The 24,175-nt window shown below is 55.1% G+C and overlaps 9 protein-coding genes across 9 annotated transcripts; 5 read left to right on the forward strand and 4 right to left on the reverse strand.

The window, feature by feature from the left end:
* The first annotated feature begins 385 nt into the window (after window positions 1-385).
* TOM40 (TOM complex pore protein TOM40) lies at window positions 386-2,527 on the forward strand. Its single transcript, XM_076639782.1, has 7 exons — window positions 386-681; window positions 1,006-1,163; window positions 1,263-1,358; window positions 1,519-2,082; window positions 2,154-2,192; window positions 2,267-2,274; window positions 2,355-2,527. Exons 1-7 carry the CDS (start codon window positions 486-488, stop codon window positions 2,410-2,412), a joined length of 1,119 nt encoding a protein of 372 aa, XP_076497850.1. The 5' UTR covers window positions 386-485; the 3' UTR covers window positions 2,413-2,527.
* Window positions 2,528-3,131: 604 nt separating this feature from the next.
* Window positions 3,132-9,196, forward strand: UBP2 (ubiquitin-specific protease UBP2; the record flags this gene model as incomplete). Its single annotated transcript, XM_076643238.1, has 18 exons — window positions 3,132-3,691; window positions 3,775-4,938; window positions 5,019-5,111; window positions 5,182-5,360; window positions 5,445-5,567; window positions 5,638-6,244; window positions 6,317-6,332; window positions 6,409-6,517; window positions 6,601-6,695; window positions 6,786-6,921; window positions 6,986-7,666; window positions 7,746-7,860; window positions 7,936-8,182; window positions 8,255-8,440; window positions 8,516-8,759; window positions 8,833-8,853; window positions 8,924-9,008; window positions 9,088-9,196. 18 exons carry the CDS (start codon window positions 3,132-3,134, stop codon window positions 9,194-9,196), a joined length of 4,770 nt encoding a protein of 1,589 aa, XP_076497851.1.
* Window positions 9,197-9,354: 158 nt separating this feature from the next.
* On the reverse strand, window positions 9,355-11,963 carry BDY24DRAFT_14478 (glycosyltransferase family 69 protein). Its single transcript, XM_076636100.1, has 10 exons — window positions 11,748-11,963; window positions 11,025-11,658; window positions 10,920-10,938; window positions 10,840-10,846; window positions 10,494-10,747; window positions 10,343-10,392; window positions 10,125-10,239; window positions 9,954-10,025; window positions 9,853-9,873; window positions 9,355-9,746 (listed from the first exon to the last, which is right to left on the reverse strand). Exons 1-10 carry the CDS (start codon window positions 11,882-11,884, stop codon window positions 9,631-9,633), a joined length of 1,425 nt encoding a protein of 474 aa, XP_076497852.1. The 5' UTR covers window positions 11,885-11,963; the 3' UTR covers window positions 9,355-9,630.
* Window positions 11,964-12,594: 631 nt separating this feature from the next.
* Window positions 12,595-14,822, reverse strand: BDY24DRAFT_413908 (UEV domain-containing protein; the record flags this gene model as incomplete). The annotated part of the gene is made up of 5 exons (XM_076643239.1): window positions 12,595-12,766; window positions 12,871-13,964; window positions 14,065-14,265; window positions 14,362-14,609; window positions 14,690-14,822. 5 exons carry the CDS (start codon window positions 14,820-14,822, stop codon window positions 12,595-12,597), a joined length of 1,848 nt encoding a protein of 615 aa, XP_076497853.1.
* Window positions 14,823-15,134: 312 nt separating this feature from the next.
* On the forward strand, window positions 15,135-16,592 carry BDY24DRAFT_14638 (uncharacterized protein). The gene has a single exon (XM_076636106.1). It carries the CDS (start codon window positions 15,235-15,237, stop codon window positions 16,363-16,365), a length of 1,131 nt encoding a protein of 376 aa, XP_076497854.1. The 5' UTR covers window positions 15,135-15,234; the 3' UTR covers window positions 16,366-16,592.
* Window positions 16,339-17,573, forward strand: BDY24DRAFT_384219 (uncharacterized protein). The gene is made up of 2 exons (XM_076639783.1): window positions 16,339-17,007; window positions 17,091-17,573. Exons 1-2 carry the CDS (start codon window positions 16,820-16,822, stop codon window positions 17,458-17,460), a joined length of 558 nt encoding a protein of 185 aa, XP_076497855.1. The 5' UTR covers window positions 16,339-16,819; the 3' UTR covers window positions 17,461-17,573.
* BDY24DRAFT_384220 (uncharacterized protein) lies at window positions 17,540-18,418 on the reverse strand. Its single transcript, XM_076639784.1, has one exon. The coding sequence runs from the start codon at window positions 18,301-18,303 to the stop codon at window positions 17,716-17,718; it is 588 nt and encodes a 195-aa protein (XP_076497856.1). The 5' UTR covers window positions 18,304-18,418; the 3' UTR covers window positions 17,540-17,715.
* BDY24DRAFT_369474 (armadillo-type protein) lies at window positions 18,300-21,165 on the reverse strand (the record flags this gene model as incomplete). The annotated part of the gene is made up of 16 exons (XM_076638062.1): window positions 18,300-18,339; window positions 18,425-18,550; window positions 18,638-18,877; window positions 18,950-19,011; window positions 19,084-19,192; window positions 19,264-19,310; window positions 19,386-19,463; window positions 19,536-19,614; window positions 19,689-19,766; window positions 19,843-19,931; window positions 20,006-20,110; window positions 20,202-20,267; window positions 20,351-20,476; window positions 20,622-20,711; window positions 20,873-20,956; window positions 21,064-21,165. 16 exons carry the CDS (start codon window positions 21,163-21,165, stop codon window positions 18,300-18,302), a joined length of 1,521 nt encoding a protein of 506 aa, XP_076497857.1.
* A 476-nt stretch (window positions 21,166-21,641) lies between these two features.
* Window positions 21,642-23,844, forward strand: BDY24DRAFT_14667 (elongin A domain-containing protein). The gene is made up of 7 exons (XM_076636107.1): window positions 21,642-21,893; window positions 21,979-21,999; window positions 22,067-22,164; window positions 22,242-22,364; window positions 22,485-22,635; window positions 22,706-23,690; window positions 23,769-23,844. The coding sequence occupies exons 1-6, from the start codon at window positions 21,821-21,823 to the stop codon at window positions 23,680-23,682; spliced, it is 1,443 nt and encodes a 480-aa protein (XP_076497858.1). The 5' UTR covers window positions 21,642-21,820; the 3' UTR covers window positions 23,683-23,690; window positions 23,769-23,844.
* The last annotated feature ends 331 nt before the right edge of the window (window positions 23,845-24,175 follow it).

Raw genomic sequence — 24,175 nt, forward strand, 5'->3', positions numbered from 1 at the left:
AGACTCGGTTGAGCTCGGAAATAGGCATCGCGTCATCCGAGAAGTCAGATTTTCTCAGAAGTGAGAAAGCGAAGAAGAAGAAAAGAGGTAGGGCTTGTCTTCTTGATCTCGAGTTCCGATGTTCTGTTATGGAACCTGACGAAAGCGCGTCGAACAGCGTCGAGAGAGTCGATTTGGGAGGTTACTCACTTTTATCAGCCCTTCCCTCAAGTTTTTGACGATTTTTTGGACCTGATGGACTTTCTTTCCCTCTTTTCAACCGAACAAGCTCAATGTCTTCCCAGGAAAAGTTTCCTTGAAGATGGAGAGCTCTTTTTATTCTCGGCACCCTTTCTCCCCTCGCCCTTCTCTTTTCAAGTCGACTTGAGCTTCGTCTCTCTCCCAACCCTCATCGTCCCTTCCTCCCGGCCGTTTCCCCTTCTCTTCTCTCTCGGACCTCTCTCTTCCCCTCGTCACCCCTCTTCTACTTCCCTTCTCTTTTCGCCATGTCTGTTCCTCTCCAGGCCGCTCCCTACCCTCTGTCAACGGACAAGCTTCCTCAGGCTTCCTACCTCTCTGGCTTCACCGCCCTCCTCTCCGGATACGCTGAGCCCATCGGACAGTACTACGACAGGCTTCACCAGTACCGAGGAGCTGCTCAGAACCCCGGAAACGTCGAGTCCCTTGGTCGAGATGTCAAGAGTGAGTCTTTGAATCGAATCGAACGAGTCAGCTTCGTCTCGAAGGCAGGAGCGTTGCGGAGGTTTTGGACGTCGATGGAAGGAGGAGAGGGCAGATGCAAATCTACTAAGTGGCAGAGGAGAGGATTGCGCTTGTCATGGGCGAAGACATTTAGCTGGCCGAGAAAATGGAAGAGGAGGAAGAGCTTCCTTTCGTTTGGTCTCTCCTTGAACCTGCCCTCCCTCCTCGACGAACAATCGCCCTCTTCCTCCCTCCTCACCATCTTCCAAAGTCATCAAAACGCGTAGAACACGAACTGATATCTCTCTACCTTCCTATGTTCAGTGACCCACCTCACCAACTTCACCTTCGACGGAGCTAAGGCCGATCTCAGCAAGGTCCTTTCCACCGATCCTGCCTTCCAGGTTCAGCACTCTTTCAACCTCGCCAGCGCTACCCAGCCTCCATCTTACAACTTCGGAGCTGTTTACGCTATGGACAAGGTCAGTTCTTCATGCGCTCTTTGAAGAAGTAAAGAGCAGAGGCTTCACCTGGCTCGGCTAACCGAATCCCTTCCTCTTCCTTCCCCCTCCTTCCCTCAGCTCTTCCTCCGAGGCAGCATCGACAACGACATGAGCTCGAGTGCTCAGCTTAACCGAACTTGGAACCAGTACAACACCTCCAAGCTTCAGGCTCAGGTCAGTTCCCTTTCCTCTGCGTCATCTCTCGAAGCGAGATCATCGTCCCTTCTTTTTTGAGCTCGACTCGTCCCTTCGTCGCTCGATCGAGATCCTTCCTTCTTTTGGTGCCTTTGCTGACTTTCTTCTCCTCTCTCTTTCCCTGCTCATCTTCACACAGCTCTCTCCCGTCCCCGGACACTCGATGATCCAGCTCGAGCACGAGGTCACCCTCCCCGGAGAGACCATCTCTTTCAAGACCATCAACCCTTCCCTCACCGACGGAAACGGTATCTACATCACCTCGGTCCTCGCCGCCGTCCACCCTCGTCTGTCCCTCGGAGTCGAGAACGTCTTCCAAAAAGCTCAGGAGGCCACCCAGAACACCCCTTCCTTCCTCGCCAAACTCACCTCCCCTCTCGAGCTCGCCAACCCTTTCACCTCCCCCCCCGGTTCTCCTCCCTTCCACGAGTGGACCGCTACCCTCCAGTACCAGGCTCAGGGAATCCTCGCTGCTACCTACCACCACAAGCTCTCGCCCAACGTGGACGTCGCTGCCGACCTCAACATCATCACCGCTGGAGGACGGAGAGAGGCGACCGCGACCGTTGGAGCCAAGTACGAGTTCAGGCAGTCGACGTTCAGGGGACAGGTTGATTCGACAGGAAAGACGTCGATGCTTCTCGAGCAGAGGTTCGCGCCTCAGTTCTCGTTCCTCGTTACTGGAGAGATCGACCACATGAAGGTGAGAGCTCGAATCCTTTCCCTCTCTTCTTCGACCTCTACTCACCTCTTCCCCTTTCTTCTCTTCCTCAGGCTGGTGCTGCCAAGGTTGGACTCGGAGTTATGATCGAGGTACGTTCTCATAGCTGCAACCTCATCAGACTTGAATCTTGCAGCTGACTCTTGTTTTTTTCTGCTTTCTCCAGTCGGCGACGTGAGCTTCATCTTTCCTCTCCTTCTTTTTCTCGACTCGTCCTGACCTTTCCTTCCATCTTTTTGTTGCGATCTTTCAAGGGAGGAGTTGACCCAGCAGATGATGGCCCAGCAGCAGGCTCAGCAACAGGGACCTTGAGCGTAGATCTCGTCAGGAAGGAAACAGAGGAGGGAGGGGAGGGTCGGACGTGGAGGGGATTCGTCTCGGGCACTTGTAGTAAACTTATATCAGTAGTCCCATTCAACTTCTCAGCCTACCTTCGTAGCACCCTCACCGGCTTGGTTCTCGAGTGCTTGAAGAGTTTCGAGAAGTGAGAAAGAGTGAGGCAGCTCTCTCCCCGAGCTCGAAGCTCTCCTTTCATCATCATCGCTCGTCCTTCTCCCACCTCCCATCACCTCAGGATTCTCACACTTTCAAGGGATCCCCACCGAACTCGGCTTTCCAACCTCCCGACCCTTCCATCAAGAACTGCTATCTTCGCCGTCCTTTCTTACCGTTTTTGAGCAAGAAGGAGCTCTCGATTCATCGAAGCGAGGTCGGTCAATCCCTTCCTTCTCTCGCCACACCTCTCCCTGCTCTTCCTGAGGCTTAGAGCGACCCAAACTCATTTTCGATTGCCTCCTACGTATAAACAGGCCTTCAACGTCCTTATAGATCGTCCAGTAACTAGGGAAGCAGCTCCTTTTGGACGAGATCTCTCGGTTGGTGAGCTCTCCTTCCCTCCTCCTCCCCTCCTCCTCTCCACCTCAGCCCTCCCTTCGGCTTCGCCAGCACCATCTGCGTCTTCTATAGGACGAGCTGACCTCTTCTCTGAACTGCTATCCTTCTCCAGTCACTTCAAGTCGTCGTTCACCAAGATGGAACCGTTCTCCAACGTTTCTTCCTCACCCTCCTTCTCCCACTCCCCCACCTCGCCCTCAAAGCATCCCGGAGGTCCTCGATCTCCCTCAATCGGATCCCCCAAATCTCTCCAGCCTTCACCAGATGTAGAGGAGGTCGACGAGTTGATGGAAGAGTTCACTCCCTCTGGACTTCTCCCTACGAACTCGACCGTTCCTTCACCTCCTCGTCCATCGTCAGCAACCCTCGCCTTCGCTCCCAGCGCCCAGATGGAGGAGAACCCTACAACCTCGCCTTACTTCCAAATCCCTTCGCACTCCACCTCCGAGCAACCCTACTCCTCTTCCAACTCCTACGGTACCGGATACACCACCATCGTCCAACCTCAAGCCGTTCGAGGAGACTCCTTCGTCGACGACGGACTCCCGGCTATCAGCCACGTCGAAAACGCTGGATACGGAGCTGGGACCTGGTCGAAGTCGCCGATGGATCAGGATGGTCTTCCTGACTACGTCGACTCAACTCCAGCAGGAACGTTCGACGACAAGAGCCAGCCTTGGGATCCCAACGGATACCGGTTCGTCCCCTCCCTCGCGTCTCGTCCTTCTCTTTCTTCCGAACACTCAAACTGAATCTTCTCTTGTACTTTCTGGCCATCAGATCACCCGAAGCTATACCTCAAACTCCTCCTCTCGAGTTCCAGCACCCCGTTCAGGACGTTCAAGCATGGGCAGAGAAGGAGAGCGAAGGGATGGCTTCTTGGGAGAGAGCGCCGGGGCTCATCAACGCAGACGTCGGTGGAGGCTGGGAAACCCCTCCTCCTCCTCTCATCTCGGTCTCGCAGGAATTCAGCTACCCTCAGGTTGGTCCAGGAGTCCTTCCCTCGGTCCTCATCGAAGAGCCAGCGTGGCCGATTCGGTCGCCAGCTTGGGAAATCGTCGTCGAAACCCTCCCCTCTCCTCCGAATCCCGCCACCCCTTTTCCCCAACCTCCCATCACCCTCGTTCCAGCGGTCGATCTCATCACCCTCGACTCAGAAACCAACGGAGGTAGCACTCCCTCCTCCATCGACGCTTCTCTTCCCGACGTCGCGTCTCCTCCTCCCAAGATCGAACCTCCTACCCTCGACGAGATCCGCTCGGCCTTGCCTTCGATCCCGTCGGGAGGCTCCGTCCTCTTTTGCCCGACGGAGATGAGTTGGTGGGTCTTCCCAGCTGGCCAAGGGCCCGGACCGATCCAGAACCTCAGTCCTGAAGCAGCGGTCAAGGTCGCAGAGTTCGTCGCCCGCCTCCAGGACTCGAGGAAGGGAGTCGCTGGGATGGATCGAGATGGAGCAGGAGGATGGGACGAGGATAAGAAGGCTCCTCATCTTCATCTCTTCGAGAACGCTATCCGGCCTGGCTCGTTCGACTCGAAATCCAACCTCGCCCCACGAGCTACCCCTCGACCCGATCCCTCTTTCTCCCTCCCCGCTCTTCCTCCCACCTCCAAAGTCGACGTCGATACCGAGATGGACTCTCCTCATCCTTCAGTCACGGTCGGATCGGACGAGACTCCAACCGTCAGCGCCTCGCCATCAACTCCTCCTTCGGACTCAGCTCCCGTCCCAAGTCCCGCCGCCTTCCCTGACCTCCCTCCTCTCCTCGAACCGGACAACCTCTACCTCTCAGCCAACGACTCGACGTGGGTCGTCGTTCCTCGTCGTCCAGCTCAGCTCGGAGTCCTCAACCCTGAGGATGTGGCCGCCTTCACCAGGAGCAAGTCCGTCAACCCTCCCGTTGGAGTCTCGGATGGAATCGATGCTGCTTGGACCGTCATCCTCTCGTGAGCCTTCTTTCAGATCCAAGAGTCTGAAGTATCGAGCATTCGTCTCTGATCTCGTTCTTCATATTTTCCCACGGCAGCATGATCGCCAACTTCCTCTTCGCTGGACGAACCGACGCGGTGAAGACGACGAACGTCAACTTCGCCGCAAGAGTTGGATGGGACGAGCACAGGTGAGATTATTTCTCTCTTCGACGCGTTTCGCTACGAGGCGGCTAACTCTTCTGCTCTTCTCCCTTCCAGCCGAACGATCCTCTCCCAGCTCGGATTCCAATCGACGACCCAGTCTTCGCCGAACGGAGACGTGATCCTCGTCGCTCCTTCCATGGAACCCGCTGCTTTGCTCGCCATGCGTTCGAAGCTTCTCAGAGCGTGGGTTGAAGTAGGAGCTTACTTGGAAGAGCATCGGTGTCGTACACGTCGTGAGCCGCTCTTTCTTTTCCCACCCTCCGTCGACGACGCGTTCTCATGCTTCGAAGCGCTTTTCGTTTTTCGTTTCAATTCAGAAATCCAGCACACCGTCGTTCCCATCGGAGATCAGAACTCGAAACCGGAGAAGCACGTCGGCCAGATAAGGCTCGTTCAAGCTGAGGACGGGCAGTTTGGGGAGACGACTGGCCTCAAGGCTCGTGAGTCGACCTCTCCTTCTCTCGATTCTGACCCTCCAGCTGATTTCCTACTCCTTCGTCGTATCTGCAGTACCCAAACGAGCTCATCGACAGTGGCAGACCGAAACCTACAAGAACTCTCTTCGCGCCCTCGGTCTCAACACGGAGAAGTTCCAACTTCCTTCGGCCTTCGTCATCTTCGCCTACAGGATGCAAACTCGCTTCGATGCCCTCAACACTCCTCGGTACCTCGAAGCTGTTGCTGCTATCACGGAAGACTGGAACCTAGCCGGAAAGGACGACCTTCAGACTCTGATCATCACCGAACACACGAGCGGACTCTGTACGTCGAAGGAGATCGAGGACGCCTACGAGAAGTTCCCCGACCTCTCCAAGGCGAAATCCGACGAGATCATGGTCGCTCAGAATCAGTTCCCTCACGACTACATCACCAAGTCGTTCTGGACCGAGTTCAACAGCCTCGGACAGAAGTACGGAGCAGGACCCGAGCTCACTCAAGCCAAGTCGGATCTGATCCACGCTCTAGGGGTGATCTCTGTCGATCGGAAGTCAGATGTGGAAGTATGGACACAGATCACGATGGTGTCCCAGCAGGCGAGGAGGGAACCTCCATCTCCCGAAGAGGCCTACCTACTTCTGGGGGTCCCCGTCGATGTCGACGACGAGACGCTTCTAGCGTGAGTTCCCCTTCTTCGCCATCAGCTTCGACGACCGCTCTTATTGACTTCCTGACTTCTTTTCCTCTTCAGCTTGTACGAGATCCGAGTACGTCGAGCTTCTCGCTTCCTTCTCCCTCCCACAGCTCCTCCTCCTGACCTGCTCTCCTCCTTCGTTCGAACAGACAGCCGACCAACCCGCCAAGATCTTCGAATGGAAGGATGCTCTTCGGTCCATCGCCAACGCTAGGAACAGCGAGAGTTTGAGGAGGTTCGCGGAGACGGGAGACCGTCGTAAGTTCATCCGTTTTGTCGCAAGCTTCACCCTCCTCTCCTTCGAAATCTGACGCCTTTCTCCTTTTCCCTTTTCACTTTAGCTGCCGATGTCGTCGAGGTCGAAGAAGTTTCTGTGGATAGACCTGTCGGTCTCAACAACGTCGGAAACACCTGCTACCTCAACTCGCTCTTGCAGGTGAGTTTAGACGCGTCGCTTTCTCTCTTCGTCTAGACGCGACTTGAACCGGACGGAACTGACCTCGCCCTCTTTTTCCATCTCTTCCAGTATTTCTACACCATCAAGGAGCTTCGAGAGACCGTTAGCAACTGCAACCAGTTCAAGGAAGAGTTGAAGGACGACTTGGAGAAGCGAGTTGGAGGTCGAGCGGTTTCGAGGAAGGAGATCGAGAGGTCCATTCGATGTGAGCTTCTCCGCCCCTTCTTCACCGAAAGCACCATTTTGACCAGCCATTGTATTCCCTACAGTCACCGACTACCTCGCTACGCTCTTCAGCCATCTCGAGATGAGCGATACCCCCTCCGTCTCTCCCGAACTCGATCTCGCCTACCTCGCCCTCGTCACCTCAAAGGACGAAGAAGCCGACGTCTCGACGACTCGGCCCTCCAACACTACTGGAACCTCTCCCGATACCGATGTCACCCTCGTCGACATCGACGACTCGATTCCACCTCCTCCACCGCCCTCCAACTCTCCCGTCCCTCTCCCCGCTCTCCCCGAGCCAGAGATGGTCACCTCTCCGACCTCAGCAACCGTCCTTGGGAAGCGAACAAGCGAGGATCGAGACCTCATGGACGTCGACAGTCAATCAAACTCTCGCTCTGCAACTACGATCCCGGAGGAAGTCGATACAGTGATGGACGGAGGATCGGATCACTCGTCGCACCCTTCGGTCTCGCCAACCGTCTCGCCGCTCAGTCCAGGTCGGAAAGCTCTTCGTCAGGATTCGATCCACTCGGCTTCAAGATCGACGAGGGCTATGACGATCGAACCAGAGGCCAACATCCCTTCGCTCGTTCCAGAGGATCAGTTGGAATCGAGCTCGTCAACGCCGTTGGTTCCTGTCGGACTCGTCACTCTTCCTTCGAAACCTCCTCTTCCTCCTCGACCAATCTCGAAACCTTCAGCCGACGGTCCTATGATGTTCGGTGAGTCCCCTCTTCGCTTGGTTTTTGCTCGTCGAAGACTCGAAGCTGACTCTCTCCCCTCCTCCTCGTTCGAACTCAGGAAAACAACACGACGTCTCCGAATGTCTCGATAACTGTCTCTTCCAGATTGAGGCTGCCATGGATCCGATGAAGCTACAGGGATCTTCTCCTGGTGGAGCGAACTTGGTGAAACAGTGAGTCTCGGCTTTCGTTCTGTTTCGAGGCTCGAATCTGACCGACGCGTCTTTCCCCTTTCTCCTTTCTCTCAGGCTCTTCTACGGGAAAGCTCGACAGACTCTGCACTTCGAAGGCGATCTCAAGTCTTCTGCTGCTCACGACAAGGAGGTCATCTTCAACCACATCCTTCTCAACGTCGGAGAGACTGGAACGTCGAAGGATCTCTACGACGGACTCAGCGATTACTACACGCCGGAAGTGGTCGATATCGATGGGAAGAAGGCTTCGATCGAGGAGATCCCAGTTGAATTCCCTCGTCTGCTTCACGTTCAGCTTCAGGTACGATCCGCTCTTCTCGTTCGACCTTCACGTCGAGCTGACCTTCTTCCTCTTCGTCTTCCCTTTGGGTAGCGAGCTCAATTCGATCGGGAAACCAGTCGAGCCTACAAGTCCAACGCCTTCGTCTCTTTCCCCGAGACCCTCAAGATGGATCGATACAGCGAGGAAGCGGATCCCGCCAAACGACAAGCTTCGAGGGCAAAGACGACCGAGATCAAGAACCTCCGAGAACGCGTCGACGCTCTCAAAAACTCTGGGGTGAGTCCCTCTTCTTCTCATACTCTTTCCTTCTTTCCCTTTCTGACGAAGTTTTTCTGCCTCCCTCATCTCCAGAAACGTCCCTTCACCGAAGCCATGGCTACTCTCGTCGAGGACATCTTCTCGTCGGAGGAGGGATTCAAGTCGGATCTTCTCGACGATGACCTCAAGAAGGATCTCGATGCTCGACGAGGAGAGATTTCGATGGAGATCTTGGAGGCGGAGGTGAACATCAAGACTCTCAAGGCTGAGGTTGAGGAGATTTGGGATGGGGACGAGGCTCTGGAGTACGAGCTCGCCTCGGTTTTCATGCATCGAGGTTCGTCTCTCGCTCTGCTCTTCCGTCTCCCTCTCCTTCCCCGTGTACTGACTCGATCCTATACTTTTTACAGGTGACGCGTCGTTCGGACACTGTGAGTTCCATTACTTGTGCCTCTCTTCCTTTCTCGAGTCTCGATCTGACCGATCCTTCATCCTTCCCAGACTTCCTCTACCAACGCAACCTCCCCGACGACCCTTCCTCCTGGTTCAAGTTCAACGATGCCTCGGTCACCAAAGTCTCTTCTAGGTTCGTTTCGTTTCTCTCGTTCTCTCTCGTCCTTCACTCGTGATCTGACTCTTCGTCTTTCTTCTACTGCTTCTCACAGCGAAGTCACAGCCGACACCTCGGGCACCAACGCCAACCCTTACCTCCTCGTCTACGCTCGCAAGAACCTCGGACTCGTCGATACCGTCCACAGGACTCTCATCAACTAGCTTCGCTTTCCAACGCTGTCTCTTTCGTTGCTTTTTCGCTTCGTTCCCCTTGCTCTGCTCTCTCTCTCCTTCGTTTCATTTCATCTTGCTCTCGACCTCCGTCTTTCTTGCTTCCTCTTTCGCCTTTTCACGATCTACGACTCTTGCTCTCTGTCTCTCTGACCTCTGTTTAACCGAAAAAAAAGCTCGGGTAGAATCTCTCGAGCCAAAAACAAGACCTCCCGCCTCCTTCCCGCTCTCCCTCCTCGTTCCCCTTCCCTCCTCCGCCAGCTCGACCCACCCAAGCCCAAACAGCAAAAGAAATAGAAACGGTGGAAGAAACAGACAAACAAAATCTAGAGCCGGCGCGAAAGAGTGAGGGAAAGTAAAGGGTAGGGTAGATAGGGAAAAAGAAACGAAGGAAAAGGCAACGAGAACCAAGTTCGAGGAAAAGTCTAGTACCTCGGCATGGACCGATCGTGACGAACGACGACGGCTTCCGGTCCAAACGTTCCATCGGGCATCTTCTCCCAGATGGGGTCCACGTCGGGTCCGTCGAGATCTCCGGCACCTACGAGAAGAGAAGAACGAAGGAAGGGCAGAGGGGAGGAAGGAGACGCGTCAGTTTCGAAGAAGAGAAGAGCGGGAAGAGGAGGAGAGGGAAAGGAGAAGCGTACCGTCCCATCCCCAACACCAGACTGTTTGAAAGGAAGAGGGAAAGTGGTTAGTTTGGGAAAGAGGGGAGATGAGAGAAGGGAAAGGAAAGACGAAGACTCACCAAACTCAGGGTTCGGCTCGAACTGAACCTCCTCCGTCTCCTCCTTCGTGAACAGTCGATCGTGAGGTCCGTCTGTACATACCGAGAAACCCGCCGAAAGGAAAGATCAGCTTGGCTTAGAACGAACGATCGAAGAGACGAGAGAAAGGGAAGAGAAGAGGTTCGACGCACACCAAGTCCTATCCTGAGGATCGGTGTGAGGATCATCGGGGAGTCCTCCGATTCGTCTGTAGCCTCGGATAGCGGTGAGGTTTCGTCGATCGGGGTGGATGATGGCGTAGACTTTCTGCTCGGGGGGTGGAAAGTCGAAACGAAAGAAGGAGAGGAAGGGTCAGCGACGAGACTCGAGTCGACGAAAGGGCGATGGGAAAAGAGTAGCAAGAACGAACGTTATCGTAAGCGAGCTTGACTCGAGGAACCATCATGATTCGACCGTATCCTAATCATCCCAAACCAACAACCAACCAACAAAGTCAGCTTCTCGAAGAGACGAAACCGAAGAACGAACGCGACGCTCGAAACGAAGGGAAGCAAACTCACCAGCCTTGGTATAATCATTACAGATCAACGAACATTCACTCGCACTGCACTCCCCAGCGGCAAGGTTGGCCATTCTGAACCTGACGTGCGGTTGAGCGTAGAACGGCGCCGGGTCGAGGACGGCGACTCCGTTCCAGCATGACTGGACCTGAACGGGGAGATGGTTTTGGAACCGACGGGAGGACTCTGGGTGGTGGAAGACGTTCTCGAAGGGAGCGTTCTCGAGGGCGGTTCCGTTGATGTCTCGGGCGACCCTGCATGGAGAAAGAAAGGAACGAAAGAAGGAGAGAGAAGGGGTGTCAGGGAGGGAAGGGAGGGAAGGACGGGAGGAGATGGGGAGGCGAACCAGTTGTCTGAGAAAAGGGAGGGAAGGGTTGGAGGTTAGTAAGGAGACGGAAAGGGTAGAGTAGGTGAAGAGAGACGAACCGTAGAAGACGGGAGATCCCTATGAAAGAAAGAAGGGAAAGAAGGAGAGGAAAGGTCAGCTTCGACCTCTCTCCTCGACGAAAGAAGCCTCAAAGCTCGACTCACAATATCATCGTGAAACATGTAGTCACTCGCACACGTAATCCCCGCGTTCTGCCTCCTACTCTGCCAGATCAACTCCAACAGATCGTCCACGCAGGGCAGAATGTCGTTCATGAACACGATCGAATCAAACACGATCTGCTTGTTCTCCCTCAGCTCGTGCAGCGGCACCAACGCCGCGTTCCTCACTTCGGCGAGGTACTCGATCCTATGGTTGAACGCTCCCCTCGTCCTCATCGACGTTCGGATCTCGACCCTCAACCCAGCGACCTGAGCGAGAGCGTCAAAGATCCTCAGCAACGCTTTCGTCTGGTCCGTGGATCCGTTCTCGTAGATGGAGACGTAGACGTTGGAGTAACCGAGGATGGCTGCTACTCGGAACAGGGTGGCGAAGATATCGGGGATAACGTCGAAGGAGTTGTAGAGATTGATGGCGAAGAAGTACTGGTGCTTGGAGGAGGAGAGATCTCGTCGGACGTTGAGTTGGTGGGCGGCTCCGTCCTCGTCTGAGCGTTGCTCGGCGAAGGGTTGGTTCTTTTTGTTTCTGGATCCCCACGAGAAGAGTCCGCCGACTCGTCGCCACGAAGCTTTGGCTCCGTAGAGAGGTGTGTAACGCTTTTGAGCTTGTTCGACGTACCTTTGGAACGAAAGGAAGGGAAGGAGAAAGGGTCAGCTCACGCGCGCTAGCTTCCTTCCCTTCCCGTTTCTCTCCTCTCCTCTACTCACATGGGTTGAGCGTGCTTGAGACATTCCTTGGTGTGATGAGGAGACAAGGTTGATAGGAGTTCGAGTACTCTGAATCGTTGATCCAGGGTGGGAAGGATGGCCGAGTTTCGACTTGACGAACGTCCAGTCGCTCCCATCGGACGTCGAGCTTTCGTGTGAGCGCCAGACCACGACTCTATAGACGGAGTCTGAAAGAAGATTAAGCGGAACGTATCAGTTAGATCTGCCTTTCCCTTCGTACCTTGTCGATATCGGTGCTCACCTCTCGTGAGGAGAAGAACTGAGAAGGAAGCGAAGAAGGAAGGACAATCAGCTCTCGTTCTCGTTCTCGTTTCTCGTCTCCTTCCGTTCTCCTCCAGCTAACTTCGAGATAGAAGATGTACACACGTTGGCGAACAAGAGTCCTACTAGGATTCCGATGATGAGGGAGGTTGCTGTTGGCAGTCGACGCCAGACAGCAGAGAGGGGAGACATGGGCGGCGAGCTCGTCGAGAAAGGAAGGGAAGGGAAGGCGAAGGGAGAGCTCCTAGGGGAAGGAGGGTGGTTGGAGGAGAGTCGCTCTATACGAAGAGGAGTCCAGGCGAGAGGAGAGAGGAGCGAGCGGAGGGTTGGCGAGAAGAGGGCGAGTGAGGGTTTGGAAGGAAAGGAAAGGGGAACACAAGATGGTTCGTCCGTCCAGAAGGTCTCGCCTTTCGTCGCGCAGGCCCTTTCCTCTAGAGAGACGCGTCGAGTTTATATATAAATCTTCGGCTTTTCTGACCACTGCAAAAGCTCTGAACGACAACCAAGCTGCTCGGAGCAAAGATCGCATCGAAAAGATCACTACCAGATCCCCTCCCCTCTCCGTTCAGCCCTTCAAGATCTTCTCCACGAGCGCCCTCTTCATGAACTGCTCCCTCGCCAGGATCCTCGTCGCCTTGAGGAACCTCTCGAGATCAATCTTCTCGTTGTGCAGCGCTCGGTTCAGCTGGTATAGCGTATCCGAGATGGCAGCGTCTTCGGCGACGAGGTCGATGAGTCTGGGTTTCGAAAGCACGAACGAACGACGAAGCGTCAGTATTCGTTCCGACGCGTTGAGGAATCGGTTGGAAAGGAAGAGTGATGATAACCACGATGTACTCACTGATTATAAACAATAGCTGTCGAACAAACCACCTCATCCACGCTCACTTCCTCCCTCCCTCCTCCTCCTCCCACTTTGCCCACTCTCTCCTCGCCTTCCCTCACCACCCCACCGACCCTCTCCCCAACACCCAAACAAACATCCCTCACAGCCTTCAGCCTCCCCATCTCGTCCTCGATCGCCGCGGGTGCGCTCGCCAGGTCTTCACGGATCTGCAGGAGCTGGTGCTGACGCGTCGAGAGCGAAGAGAGGTGGGAGGCGACGGTGGAGGACAAGCGGGTTTGGAGGGTTGAGTGGAGGAGGAGAAGTTCCGGGTTGGGTGGTGGAGGTGGTGGGGCGAGACCTTGCTGTTGGGGTTGTTGGGATTGGGGTTGGGAAGGGGAGGAAGAGAGAGGGAGGTCGATGGAGTCCATGAGGTCTGGGATGGGTTGACGGGGAGGAGCTGCTGCTGTGGGAGGAGGGGGATTGGGTTGTTGTTGGTGTTGAGGTGGTGGGCGGAAGGGTTGTTGTTGCTGCTGCTGTTGAGGGTTGTAAGGAGGCTGAGATTGGGAGTAGGAGTTGGAGGGAGAATGGTAGGACCCGTTCGGCGGAGGAGGAGGCCGTTGCTGCTGCTGCTGCTGCTGCTGCTGGAGATATTGAGTCTGAGGTTGTTGATGTTGATGCTGAGATGGAGGAGGAGACTGGGGACCCGTCGGAGGAGGTGGTGGTCGATAGCCTTGCTGTTGCTGCTGCTGGAATGAAGACGGAGGACCTGGAGGAGGAGGCGAGCTCCATTGCTGCTGCTGCTGCTGCTGCTGCTGTTGTTGGCCGGGAGCTAACGAGGACCAGCTCTGGTTCGGAGGTGGAGGTCCTCCTCCCCACGGAGGCGGTCGATACATCGCTGAAGGTGATTGAGGAGCTGAACGAGGAGGGGATTGAGGAGGGAGGGAGCTGCCTCTCGCGTTGGGAGGAAGAGGAGGAGCTGGAGGTCCGCCCGAGTAGGAAGGTTGACGAGCGTGAGGTTGTTGATGGCTGGGATGAGGAGATGGAGATCCTGAGGTTTGAGGTGGAGGAGGTGGTGGAGGTTGAGGAGGTCGAGAGTAGGTCGGAAGATACTGGAGGGAGGAGAGAGAAAGAGGTCGAAGGGGATGGCCGTCGAAAGGTCAGCTTGAAGCTCATTCTTTCCTTCACGAAGAGCAGGGAGACGCGACTGACCTCCGAAGTGGGTTGATAATAAGTCTGAGGAGCTGTGTTGTGTCGAACCGGAGAGGAAGTTGAGGCTTGAGGCGAAGAGGGAGAAGGAGGACCGTTGGAGGGAGGTTGAGACGTCACGGTCGTCTTTGGTTTTGCGTAGACGGGAGGCTGAATCGAGAAGGAATCCACGAGCGACTGGAGAAGAGGGAGGATTGAATGCGCCTGTTTGAAGTCGTAGAGGACCCGAGATCAGCTTGTGTTCGAGGTGGGAGAAGCTGAGAACTGAAAGAAGGGAGGGAGGGAGGAGATGGAGCTCACCTCTGGTTTCCTTCTCCACCCATCGAGATAACTTCCCTGCTCCTCCTCTACTTTGCCATCCAGAGCTACTCCTCTTCCCTTCCTGACCATCATCCCACTCGTAGGAACGACGTAAACGATCGGAGGACTCTTTGGGTAGTCGAGAGGGAACCAGATGTTGAGAGGGACGTTGTACCGAGCAGACGAGTACACGATCGGGAGAGTACCGTGGATACAGAGAAGTAGAAGAGTTCGACCGTCATCGAAGGCTACAGAGGAGCAAGAAGCCTAGATTCAGCATGGATCTATGGCAAGAAGCAAGAGAGAGCGAGAGCGAAGGGAGACTGACTGTATTGATCCGTCTTGACCTTGAGGGAAGGGTAGGTGTCCAAGGCCGCTCCTGAGGCCTGGAACGCTTGATCCTTGTAGACGTACGTCGAGAGAGCTTGATTCAACCATTGAGCGATGTGAGGAGGGGGCATCTCCGAGTCCGAGAAAAGAAAGACTTCGAGGTCGTGAAGGGTAGGAGTAAGATCCAAACTCGCTCGTCGAAATGAGCTCAAGCTCGTCGCTCTCTCGTTTCGCCTCCGTCCACGATCTTCCCTCCTTTTCAAAACTTCCTGTCCTTCTTCTCTTCTCGGTAGTAGTCCCTACAGTGCAGGCACGAAACCCCAATAATCAAAAACCACCTTAAAACCCTCTCAAAACAGACAAAACGGACCCCTCACAAAGGCCAACCTCTCGCTCCCTCTCCCTCCCGTTGTTCCACTCCCTCCCACCGCTCCCAACTTCGCATCGGACACTCCCTGCTTCTCGGACCACCTCCCTCCCACCCTCCTTCCTCCCACCTCACCCGATCTTTTGGCGAGAAACGCAAATCTGCTCAACTTCACCATGAACTCGTCCGTTCAAGTGGACGCCACCACCACCGCCCTCCCTCCCTCCTCTCCACCTTCTTCCCTCTCCCTTTCGCCAACGATGACCACCTTCGCTTCCCTCCGGTTCCTCCAGGCTTCCGAGTACCCCAGGAAGACGGGCGGTCATCTCTTCTATCCAGAAGAACCGGTCGCTTCTCCTCGTAGATCGACCGTCGCCGTCATCCCGTCAGCTTCAGCCCAGGATTCGACGAGCTCGCTCCCTCATCGCCCTCTTCCAACTCCTCCCTCCTCCGAACCCTCCTCGTCGTCGGACACCGAACTCTCCTCGCCAGACAACCATCTCGGATCCTTCCCTTCCCTCCTTGCTTTCTTCGCTTCGGAGAGGAAGATCGTGAAAGAGAGGGACAGGGAGCGTCGCCGAGCAGCCGCGGGAGAGAAGGAAGCCAGGAGGGAAGCTCGAGGGCGAGCAACGCTCAGGTACCCAAAGAGTCACGATCTCAAGATCAAGGACATCTGGGCTAGGGAGCAGCGGAAGAGGAGAAGGGACGAACAGGAGCACAGGGAGGGAGAAGATGGAGCAGACGAGGCAGCGGACGACGAGGACACGGGTCCCTTCGGTTCCAACCAAATCTCCTCCTCCTCGACCTCAGCCTCCTTCTCCTCAAGAGCCTCTCCTAGATCTCCTCTCGACACCCTCCCCGATGTCAGCCGTCAAGATTGGCCTCCCTCCCCCGCCAGAACTTCGACCACAACCACCACTCCCTCTCCCCTCTCCTCCTCCTTCACTTCCGTCGTTTCTCGTCGCCAGCGAGGAGCTCAGAAGAAGATAACCCTCTCACCATCATCCGTACTTACATCTCCTACAACCAGCACCCTTCAACTACCCTCAGCAAAACAGAGGATCCTCCCTTTCACTCTCATCGACCCGTCCACTCTCCCTCCTCCTTCGTCCGTCGAACCGTCGCCGCAGCTCAGATCTCTGGCCGACAAACTCATCGAGAGGTTCCCGGAGGATAGGGAGGGAATCGAGATGCAGTTGAACCTGGAGCATTCGATTGCGAACGACGAGGAGTCGATGATGAAGGCTCCTCGCGACGACGCGTCGACTTCGATCAACAAGCAGGTTCACGTTTTTGTTGATCAGTGAGTCCCTTCTTCGTTCTCTTCTTCCTTCTATATGCTAGTTTGGCCACTGACTACGACGTCTTCCCTTTTTGATTTCTTTCTACAGCTCCAATATCCTCGTCGGCCTCCTTCAACAACCCATCTCTCCCTCTCCTCCCCACCGCCAACCTCACCACCTCCACCCCTCCCACCACAATCCTTTCCCACCTCCCCACCCCCTTTCAACCCAGCATCACATCCTGCACTCCCCACCTTCTCCAACAGCCCACTTCCTTCTCAACCCAACCACCTCCTCCTCCCGTCACCCGCAACTCCAAACCCTCTCCCACCCAGCCCTCGCTCTCCTCCTCCTCCGCGGCCGAGAAGCTACAACCAAAGCCCTCGTTGCGTCCTCACCCTTGCACCAACCTCTTTCGGATCTGCAGGTCCCGGCGAGGGGGCCTTGGGACGTGGCCGTTCTGAGGAGGGTGAAGGAGATGGAGATGTACGAAGGGATGCAGAATGCCGAGAGTACGGGGACGAGTGGGAGTGAGGCGGAAGGTGGTGGTGGTGTGAAGGGAGGGAGCTCAAACATGAGAAAGAGGAGGAGTGCGTCGGCGACGGCGAGAAGAACGGCAAGTTTCGTGGGAGCGGGAGGAGGGTTCAAGGAACAGGCGGTTGATGAGTGAGTTGATCTCTCTCTCAATCCGCTATCTCATCTCCTAGATTTCGTTGCTGACCTTCGCTCTGTTTCCTTCGCTCAAACAGACTCCTCCAGCTCAAAATCCTCCAAACCATCCTCCGTCACGACTCTCCCTCTCTCCCTCCCTCTTCCTCGTCCTCTCCCTCTTCTTCCTCCACCCAACCCACCACCAGCATCACCAACACCCTCATCCTCGCCTCCGGGGACTGCGCAGGATCCCCCTTGAACCCAGGAGGGTTCCGAGAGTGCGTCGAAGTCGCTCTTGCTCGAGGTTGGAACGTCGAGGTTTGGGGTTGGAGGCGAGGGATCGGGGAGGGATGGAGGGAAGTCGCCAGAGCTTGGAAGGGGAAGTGGAACGCTGAAGGGGGAGAGAGGATGGTGGTGAGGGAGTTGGACGAGTGGGAGGGGTTTTTGAGAGGCGGGGAGGGGTGGTGAGAGATGGGACGAGGTTGCTTTGCTTTTGCTTTTTTTAACGACTAGAAACGACCTTTGCGTTTTGGCGTTCCCTTTTATTTTGTTGTGCTATCTTTATCGCTGCTGCTTCTTCGTTGATCTCTTGAGACGAAAGCAGAGAGGAGACGCTGGACGCGCGCGTCGACTCGATCTCGTTCGGTTTCTTTCCTGTTGCCCTCGAGAAACCGTGAAAAGTCATGAAAGAAGATAAGGGTAGCGAGAGGGTCGAAGATGCGGTCATAGAGTAACGAGAATGAGGAAGAAGCTAAAGCAGAGGAATGAGTGAGCGAAGAGCGAACGAACGAGGAGAGCGACGATATGCGAGGGAGTAGCGAGAGTAAAGGGTGACGACAAGGAGGGTAGCGCAGAAAGACAAGCAAACAGTAGTAAAGAGAGATAAGACGTGAGGACGTAGAAGATGTTACGAAGTAAAGTAGAATCAGAGAGAAAGATACGTGAGGAGGAGTTCGAAACGAGACGACGCGACGCAAAGAGGGAAAGGAGAGTAAGAGGGGAAGAAAAGATGTAGCAGTACAGATGTGGATGGTAAAGAGGGTATCGATTAAGAGAGCGAGGGTGAGAGAGTACGCAAAGTTGAAGGGTAAGGGACGAGAGACGAAGGGAAAAGATGGGAGATCGGGAGGTGTGATGCGAGCGACGGGTAGAAGAAGAAATGGAGATATAGGAAAGGTGGAAGAGTGTAAAGGTTCGAGAAAGATATAGATACGATGATGTGAAGCGAGTCCGAGGGAAGCGTGCAGAGAGAGAGCGAGAACGAGAACGAGGAAAGTGCAAGAGTTGGAAACGACGACGACGAGGGATCATCGGAGCTTGGGAATTTGAGTGGAGGGCATGAGACCGCTGTGAAAAGAGGGAAAAGAAGAAGAAGAGAAGAGTCAATGTTGAAGAGCAGTAGAGGAGACGGGAGGAGAAGAAGAGGACGAACAGCTGTCGAAGGAGGTCGTTCCCGCTCTGAGAACCTCGAATCGAGACGACGTGGCTTCGACAAGCCTCCTTGAGTCGGTTCTTCTCGATGGGAGTGAGCATGGTCCAGAGGAAGCTGATATGGCCACTGTGTCAACCAGAAAAAAAGAGCGACGCGTCAGTATCGAAGCTCGTCGACATCCGTCGCATCGAAACAGAACGAAACGAGACGTACGGGCCAACGACGGCTCCAGCAACCTCCACGATCTGAGGAGCGTGACCATCCTTCTTGGCGTTACACAAGCTCTCGACGTAGGTATCGATTCCAGCTCGTCCCAACTCGAGAAGAGCAGTTCGAAGGAACGAGATTCCATGGTGACCGATGGCGACCGGAGCGGGCGATTCGACCAGAGCGTTGAGGACCATGGGTCGGATTCCAGTTCGAGGGTTCGAGAGAAGCTTGGAGATGAGGAAGCTGTAGACGAAGAGGAGGAGAGTCAGCGACGGATCAGACGAAGAGAGAGGAAGAAAGAAGCGAAGGACTCACTGTCCCCAACCTCCGTTTGCGATTCGAGAGATGTTGAGCATGATCTCGAGTAGGACGGGTTCCTGGTGAGCAAGATAGCAGCGTTAGTCAGCAAACGTCCTCGAAGAAGGAGATGAGGCGGAAGCGAGGCTCACCATGTACTCGAACGAAGGCCAAGTCTCGAAGACCTGCTGAACAGAGATCGTTCCGTTCTCGGTGCTGGTCGAGCATTCAGCCCACTTGCCTGCCATCTCGAGAAGAACGCTGGAAGCAGCAAGAGAGAAAAGGTTCAGGGGAAGTCGAGAGATAGAAAGGAAAGAAGGGAGGAGACTCACGTATCGAAGACCTCCATCTCTCCAGCTTTCTTGCAAGCGTCGAAGACCTGGTGAAGACGAAACGAAAGGACATGAATCAACCTCGACTCGCACGTCTCGATTCGAGGGAACGAACGACTCACAGCCTTCCAAAGTCTTCGAGCTCCGGACTGGAAGGTTTCGGCGACTCCAAGCTTGACGAGATCGGGGACGAGGACGGTCTGGTGAAGGGCACGAAGAAGAGCGCGTGAGTCGAGATGCGAAGTCGAACTCAAGATATTTCGTCGGCTTACCCTAACGTCGGCGAACTCGGCAACCTTGCAGACGACGTGAGTTCCGTACTTGTCGTTGGAGAGTTTGAGGAGGTGCTCTCTGAGGTGAAGAACGAAGAGAGGTCGTCAGTTCGAGTCGAAACAGAATGAATGCGACGACGATCAAGGACGAACCTGAGACCTTCGTAGACGTCCATTCGAGCTCGAGACCCCCCAGTTTCGATGACTTGCTGAACGAGGTAGTTTCCGTTCCTGGAAGAGAAGGAGAAGGAGACGATTTTAGCTTCGGCTCAACCACGGACGTGAGGCGACGAGGAGTCTCACTCACGCAGTTTGAGCGAGCCCAATGAGCTCCGCCAAGACAGCATCGTGGACGACAGTTTCCATAGGATGACCTCTAAGTTGATGAACCTTCGACTGAAGGAAGGCAAGGCGAAAAAAAAGAGTCAGCTTCCTTACGGGAGGGAGAGGCAAGAAGGAAGAGAACGAACGATGAGGAAGTTGACCGCAAACTTGAGAGCGTGTCCTTCTTGAGCAGATCGTTGGGTTCGGTGAGCGAGCGTCCAGGTGAGAGTTCGGTAGTCTTGAGGAAGGACCTGGAAAGAGAGAGAGGAGGAGCGAGGGAGACGAGATGGAGTCAGTCGTCGTCCTCGGCCGCAGAGGTCGAGATGAAACGTTGAAACGAACAAGGGAGTACGAGAAGCTCTGGGAGAGAATTCGGGCAACGGCCTCAGGGTGAGGCTCGTAGGCAGGCTGGTACGAAGAGAGGGGAGAGAGGAGGAAGAGAGTCAGCTCAAGGTCGAGAGACTGCGATGAGCTCGAACGAGACGACTCACTTCGCCTCCCTCTCCAAGAACACCCATCGCGACGTTGACGGCAGTTTCCATCGGGGTTCCAGGCTCGGTTCGAGTCTCTCGAACAGGGTGTCGAACGGTGAACAAGTTGAGGCTGAGATCGTCGGGCTGAGAGGGAAAACCAAGCGGGAGCAGAAAGGAGGGACGGGTTCAGCATTCAAGCTCCTTTAACACGAGAGCGAGTCGAGGAGAAAGAGAGAGGATCGAAGGAGAGCAAAGAGATGTCTCTGAAGAAAGAGGAGATTGGACGAACCTCAGTCTGGTGGAAGTGTTCCTTCAAGGAGAGGTTCTCGTCCCTGAGCTGGACCAACATGGCGCTTTGGTTGTTGAGCTTGGCTTCCATCTGGGAGAGAGAGAGCAACGAGAGAAGGGAGAAGAGGTCAGCTCTCGATTCTACGACTGTCTCCAAAAGGATCGGAAGAAGGAGAAAGAGGGACGAGAGGAATCGAGGGAGGGAGGGGAGGTGAGGAGAAGGGGAGCTCGGAAGCATCAAACGGAACGAACCTGTCGAATCTTCCTCGCAAGAAGCTCGAGAGCTGCATCCTTGCTGGGAGGAGTGACGAGTCCAGACTTTTCTTGGAAGCCAATCTATACGATCGAAAGGGGAAAGGGAGGAGGAGGAGGGAGGGAGTCAGCTCGTCGTTTGGGGAGGGAACCAAACTCAGGAACGAGGGGAACGAGGGAAGTGTATTCACCTGAGAGAAGGCCGACACCAAAGAGGGTCGATGCATGAAGATATCCCTGTGGTTGACGACGTCGTCGGAAGGGTCGTAGATGCTGGCGTGAACAGCGTTCATGGTGATGTTGGTGAAGAAGAAAGAGACGGAGGGAGACGGGAGGAGAAGAGGAGAGGAGCCGAGGAAGCGCAAGGGTTTGGTTGGGAAGATTGAGAAGGTGAGGAAGGGTTAGAGATTTCCTTAAGCTGAGATAGATCCGGAGGAGTACCTGTCGACCTTCGACTGGGACTGTTGGGCTGAAATGAGAGAGAGAAGAAGAAGAGGGAGGTGGGAAGGTGGCGAGAGAAGGAGGAAGATGTGGTTGGGAGGAAGGGAGCGAAAGTCAGGTGAATCCAGGCCTTTTCAATTACCTTTAAGGAGAGGAGAAAAAGGGAGAGTAGGCGAGCGAAGGCAGGGTTCCCTTCGAGAGGGAAGGCGACGGTGCCTGGCGATCGCGAAGGCAAGAGGGCCGACTTCACCTTTCTTCCTTCCTTCCTTGTATTGATCCTTTTGTTCAAGGGAGTCAGCAAGAGAGTCAGAAAGGAAGAGAAGGAACGCGACTCGAAATTTTCCTAGAAGGTGTGGTCGACGTTGCTTCCTGAAAGAGGAGCAGGGAGGAGAGCGACGAGTGGTGCTTCTTCGTGCGTTACGTTCTCTTTCCCTCCCCACCTCCCATCTCCAAAACATCGAAAGTTAAAATCTTCACAGCGTGGCTTCCCGTCCTTTCTCTCCCTCTATGGAGTACGATCCCATCACCAAAAGAGTCATCTCTGGGCCTGTCTCGACCCTCAAATCCTTCGCTTCGCGCGGTGAGCTTCCACCTCTCCTTCCTTCCCTCCCTTTGCTCCCTTCAGAACCCTCGAAGCTGACTCTTTCTCCTCCGCTTCTCCTCAGTTCTCTCTTCTCATATATCTTGTAAGACCCTCTCGATTCCTGTGCTCTCCGGCGATTTCTTCCTGACCCTCCTTCGCTTCTCCTGCAGCTCTAAATGACATCGGGGACACACCGTACTCCCTCGTCGCTCCTTTCCTCGCTCAATGCTCAGCTATCCAGCTCGGAGATATAGAGCTTCGATCTCCTGTCAGTCTTTCTTCGAGACTCTTGTACTCGCTGTGTCACGAGAAAGCTGACTTTCTCCTCCTTTCACTCGCCGGCAGCACATCCGAAAAGAGAGTCGTGAGCTTTGGAAGCGATTGGTGCTCTCGGACTTCTTCGAAGTCAGGATCCCCTACGAGAAGCAGGAGATGAAGGAACCTAGGAACTGGAGGAAGGTTTACATCGTGAGTAGCTCTCTTGGATGTTCTGGGGCAGAGATGCCCCTTCGCTGAGACGTAGAGAGCAAGGAGGAGAGAGGGAAGGAAGGTCGAAGCTCACCTGTTTGGTTGACCTCGTTCGTTCAGGCTGCTCATGAGGCTCGTCAACAGAAGGAGTTGGACGGAAAAGCTCGACTGAAGGATAGTTACAAGGCTCTGGAAGAGAAGAGGGAAGCTCGGAAGCTGGTTTTCGATCCTAGGATCAAGGGAGAGCCCAAGAAGTCCGCGTCGTCGAGTGGTGAGTTTCTCTCGTCCTCTCCTGCCTTCCTTTTTTCCGTTGACTGACCCAAACGCTTTCTCTCCTTCAGGCTGGTCGTCATCTTCATCCTCAAAATCCTCGTCAAGCTCGATCATCTCCAAGACGAGGGAGAAGACGAAAGGCTACTCCCTCTCGTTCAAGCAACCCATCTCGCGTCCAAGACCACCTCCTCGGCCCTACTCCAACCCTTCTTCGTCGTCTGGATCCAACTCAAGCAGCATCAGGTCGTCCTCTTCCTTCGTTCTTTCGAGAAAACCATCAATCCCTCCTCCTACACCTTCGATCTCGACCTCCTCAAACGCCAAACCTCAACCAACCTCTTTCTCTAAACCTATCTCTACCTCCACCTCCAAGCTCAAATCCAAGTCTTCCTCCTCCTCATCTCCAACCGCTCTCACCTTCTCCTCCGTCCTCGAAACCCTCCCTCCTCCGCTCTCGTATCGGGCACCCTCCTCGTCCTCCTCCCTCCCCGGCAGCTCCTCTGGCTTCCTCGGCCTATCTTCTCGACCCATCGACGCCTCAGAGAGGTTCGTGATTCCTTCGGCTCGGACGAAGGCAGCCGAGAGGGAAAGGATCGTCCCTCGAGGCTGCTACATCCCTCCTTCAGCACGCGACGAGGGAACAACGAAGGTCGCCGCCGTCGATTTCTTTGGGAAGGGACCTTCAGCAGGAAGATCGAACTCCTCGGAAGTCGTCAAGGTCTCGTCGGTCGTCGTAGGAAGGTCAGGGAGCATCATCGGGAACGGAGGCTCGTCGAAATCGAAACAACCGTCGTCTCCTCCTGCTTCGTCGTCCAAATCAGCATCGACGAGTCGGCTTGGTCCTCCATTGGCGTTTCCCGACGATTTGCCTCTACCTGTGGCTGCTCCTTCGGGTAGTCGGCTTGGGTTGGGAGGAGGATCGGGAGTTGGGTTTGCGAGAGGAGGAGGACAAGGAGCTGGAGCGATGTCACCGCCGTTGATGAAGAGGAGGGAGCCGACGAGCATGTTTATTCCTCCTCCGAAAAGGAAGAAGGTTGTTCACTGAGAGAAGACGTGAGTGTTGGGTTTCCTTCGATTTTCACGAGTGGGAAGGGGGGAAGATCGAACTGACGCGTCTTTTCTCTCTTTCAGGGCCTTCTTTCACCCTTCGAGCTTCACCAGCACGACCCTGGAACATCGCTTCCTCCTCTCGAGGTCGTATCCCTTGAGCTTCTACTCCGTGGTTCCTGGAAGGAGGGTCGCGTCTGAACGACGCGTCCGAAACTGCGAGGACACCTCTGCTCGTTCGTCTCCTTCCCTTTCTTTCTTCCCTCGTTCTCCTTTCCACCCTTCTTCTGTGCTCAGCGCTGATCCTCCCTCCTCTTCTTCTGCTTCCCTCCCTGCTCGTCACCACAGAGCGCGATCAGCCAGGATTTCCCCACCGCAGTGGGTGTTGGGACTTCGCCTCAGATGAACCCCTCAGCTTCGTCTCTCCTCCCTCGTCGTCTCGTAGCTTTTCTTCTACGCCGTAGCCTGTTTTGCTATCAATATAGGCACCA

Source organism: Mrakia frigida, assembly GCF_051309035.1.
Source record: "Mrakia frigida strain ATCC 22029 unplaced genomic scaffold BDY24scaffold_10, whole genome shotgun sequence".
NCBI classification, from domain to species: Eukaryota; Fungi; Basidiomycota; class Tremellomycetes; order Cystofilobasidiales; family Mrakiaceae; genus Mrakia; species Mrakia frigida.

Coding starts and splice junctions, on each gene's coding strand:
- TOM40 (XM_076639782.1), top strand. CDS start 486: ATGTCTGTTCCTCTCCAGGCCGCTCCCTACCCTCTGTCAACGGACAAG. Junction 682..1,005: donor CCTTGGTCGAGATGTCAAGA/GTGAGTCTTTGA, acceptor TCCTATGTTCAG/TGACCCACCTCACCAACTTC. Junction 2,083..2,153: donor GAGAGATCGACCACATGAAG/GTGAGAGCTCGA, acceptor TCTCTTCCTCAG/GCTGGTGCTGCCAAGGTTGG.
- BDY24DRAFT_14478 (XM_076636100.1), bottom strand. CDS start 11,884: ATGGGAGCGACTGGACGTTCGTCAAGTCGAAACTCGGCCATCCTTCCC. Junction 10,393..10,493: donor TAATGATTATACCAAGGCTG/GTGAGTTTGCTT, acceptor TGGGATGATTAG/GATACGGTCGAATCATGATG. Junction 9,747..9,852: donor CTGGTGTTGGGGATGGGACG/GTACGCTTCTCC, acceptor CTCTTCTCGTAG/GTGCCGGAGATCTCGACGGA.
- BDY24DRAFT_14638 (XM_076636106.1), top strand. CDS start 15,235: ATGAACTCGTCCGTTCAAGTGGACGCCACCACCACCGCCCTCCCTCCC.
- BDY24DRAFT_384219 (XM_076639783.1), top strand. CDS start 16,820: ATGGAGATGTACGAAGGGATGCAGAATGCCGAGAGTACGGGGACGAGT. Junction 17,008..17,090: donor AAGGAACAGGCGGTTGATGA/GTGAGTTGATCT, acceptor TCGCTCAAACAG/ACTCCTCCAGCTCAAAATCC.
- BDY24DRAFT_384220 (XM_076639784.1), bottom strand. CDS start 18,303: ATGATCCCTCGTCGTCGTCGTTTCCAACTCTTGCACTTTCCTCGTTCT.
- BDY24DRAFT_14667 (XM_076636107.1), top strand. CDS start 21,821: ATGGAGTACGATCCCATCACCAAAAGAGTCATCTCTGGGCCTGTCTCG. Junction 22,165..22,241: donor ATATAGAGCTTCGATCTCCT/GTCAGTCTTTCT, acceptor ACTCGCCGGCAG/CACATCCGAAAAGAGAGTCG. Junction 22,636..22,705: donor GAAGTCCGCGTCGTCGAGTG/GTGAGTTTCTCT, acceptor TCTCTCCTTCAG/GCTGGTCGTCATCTTCATCC.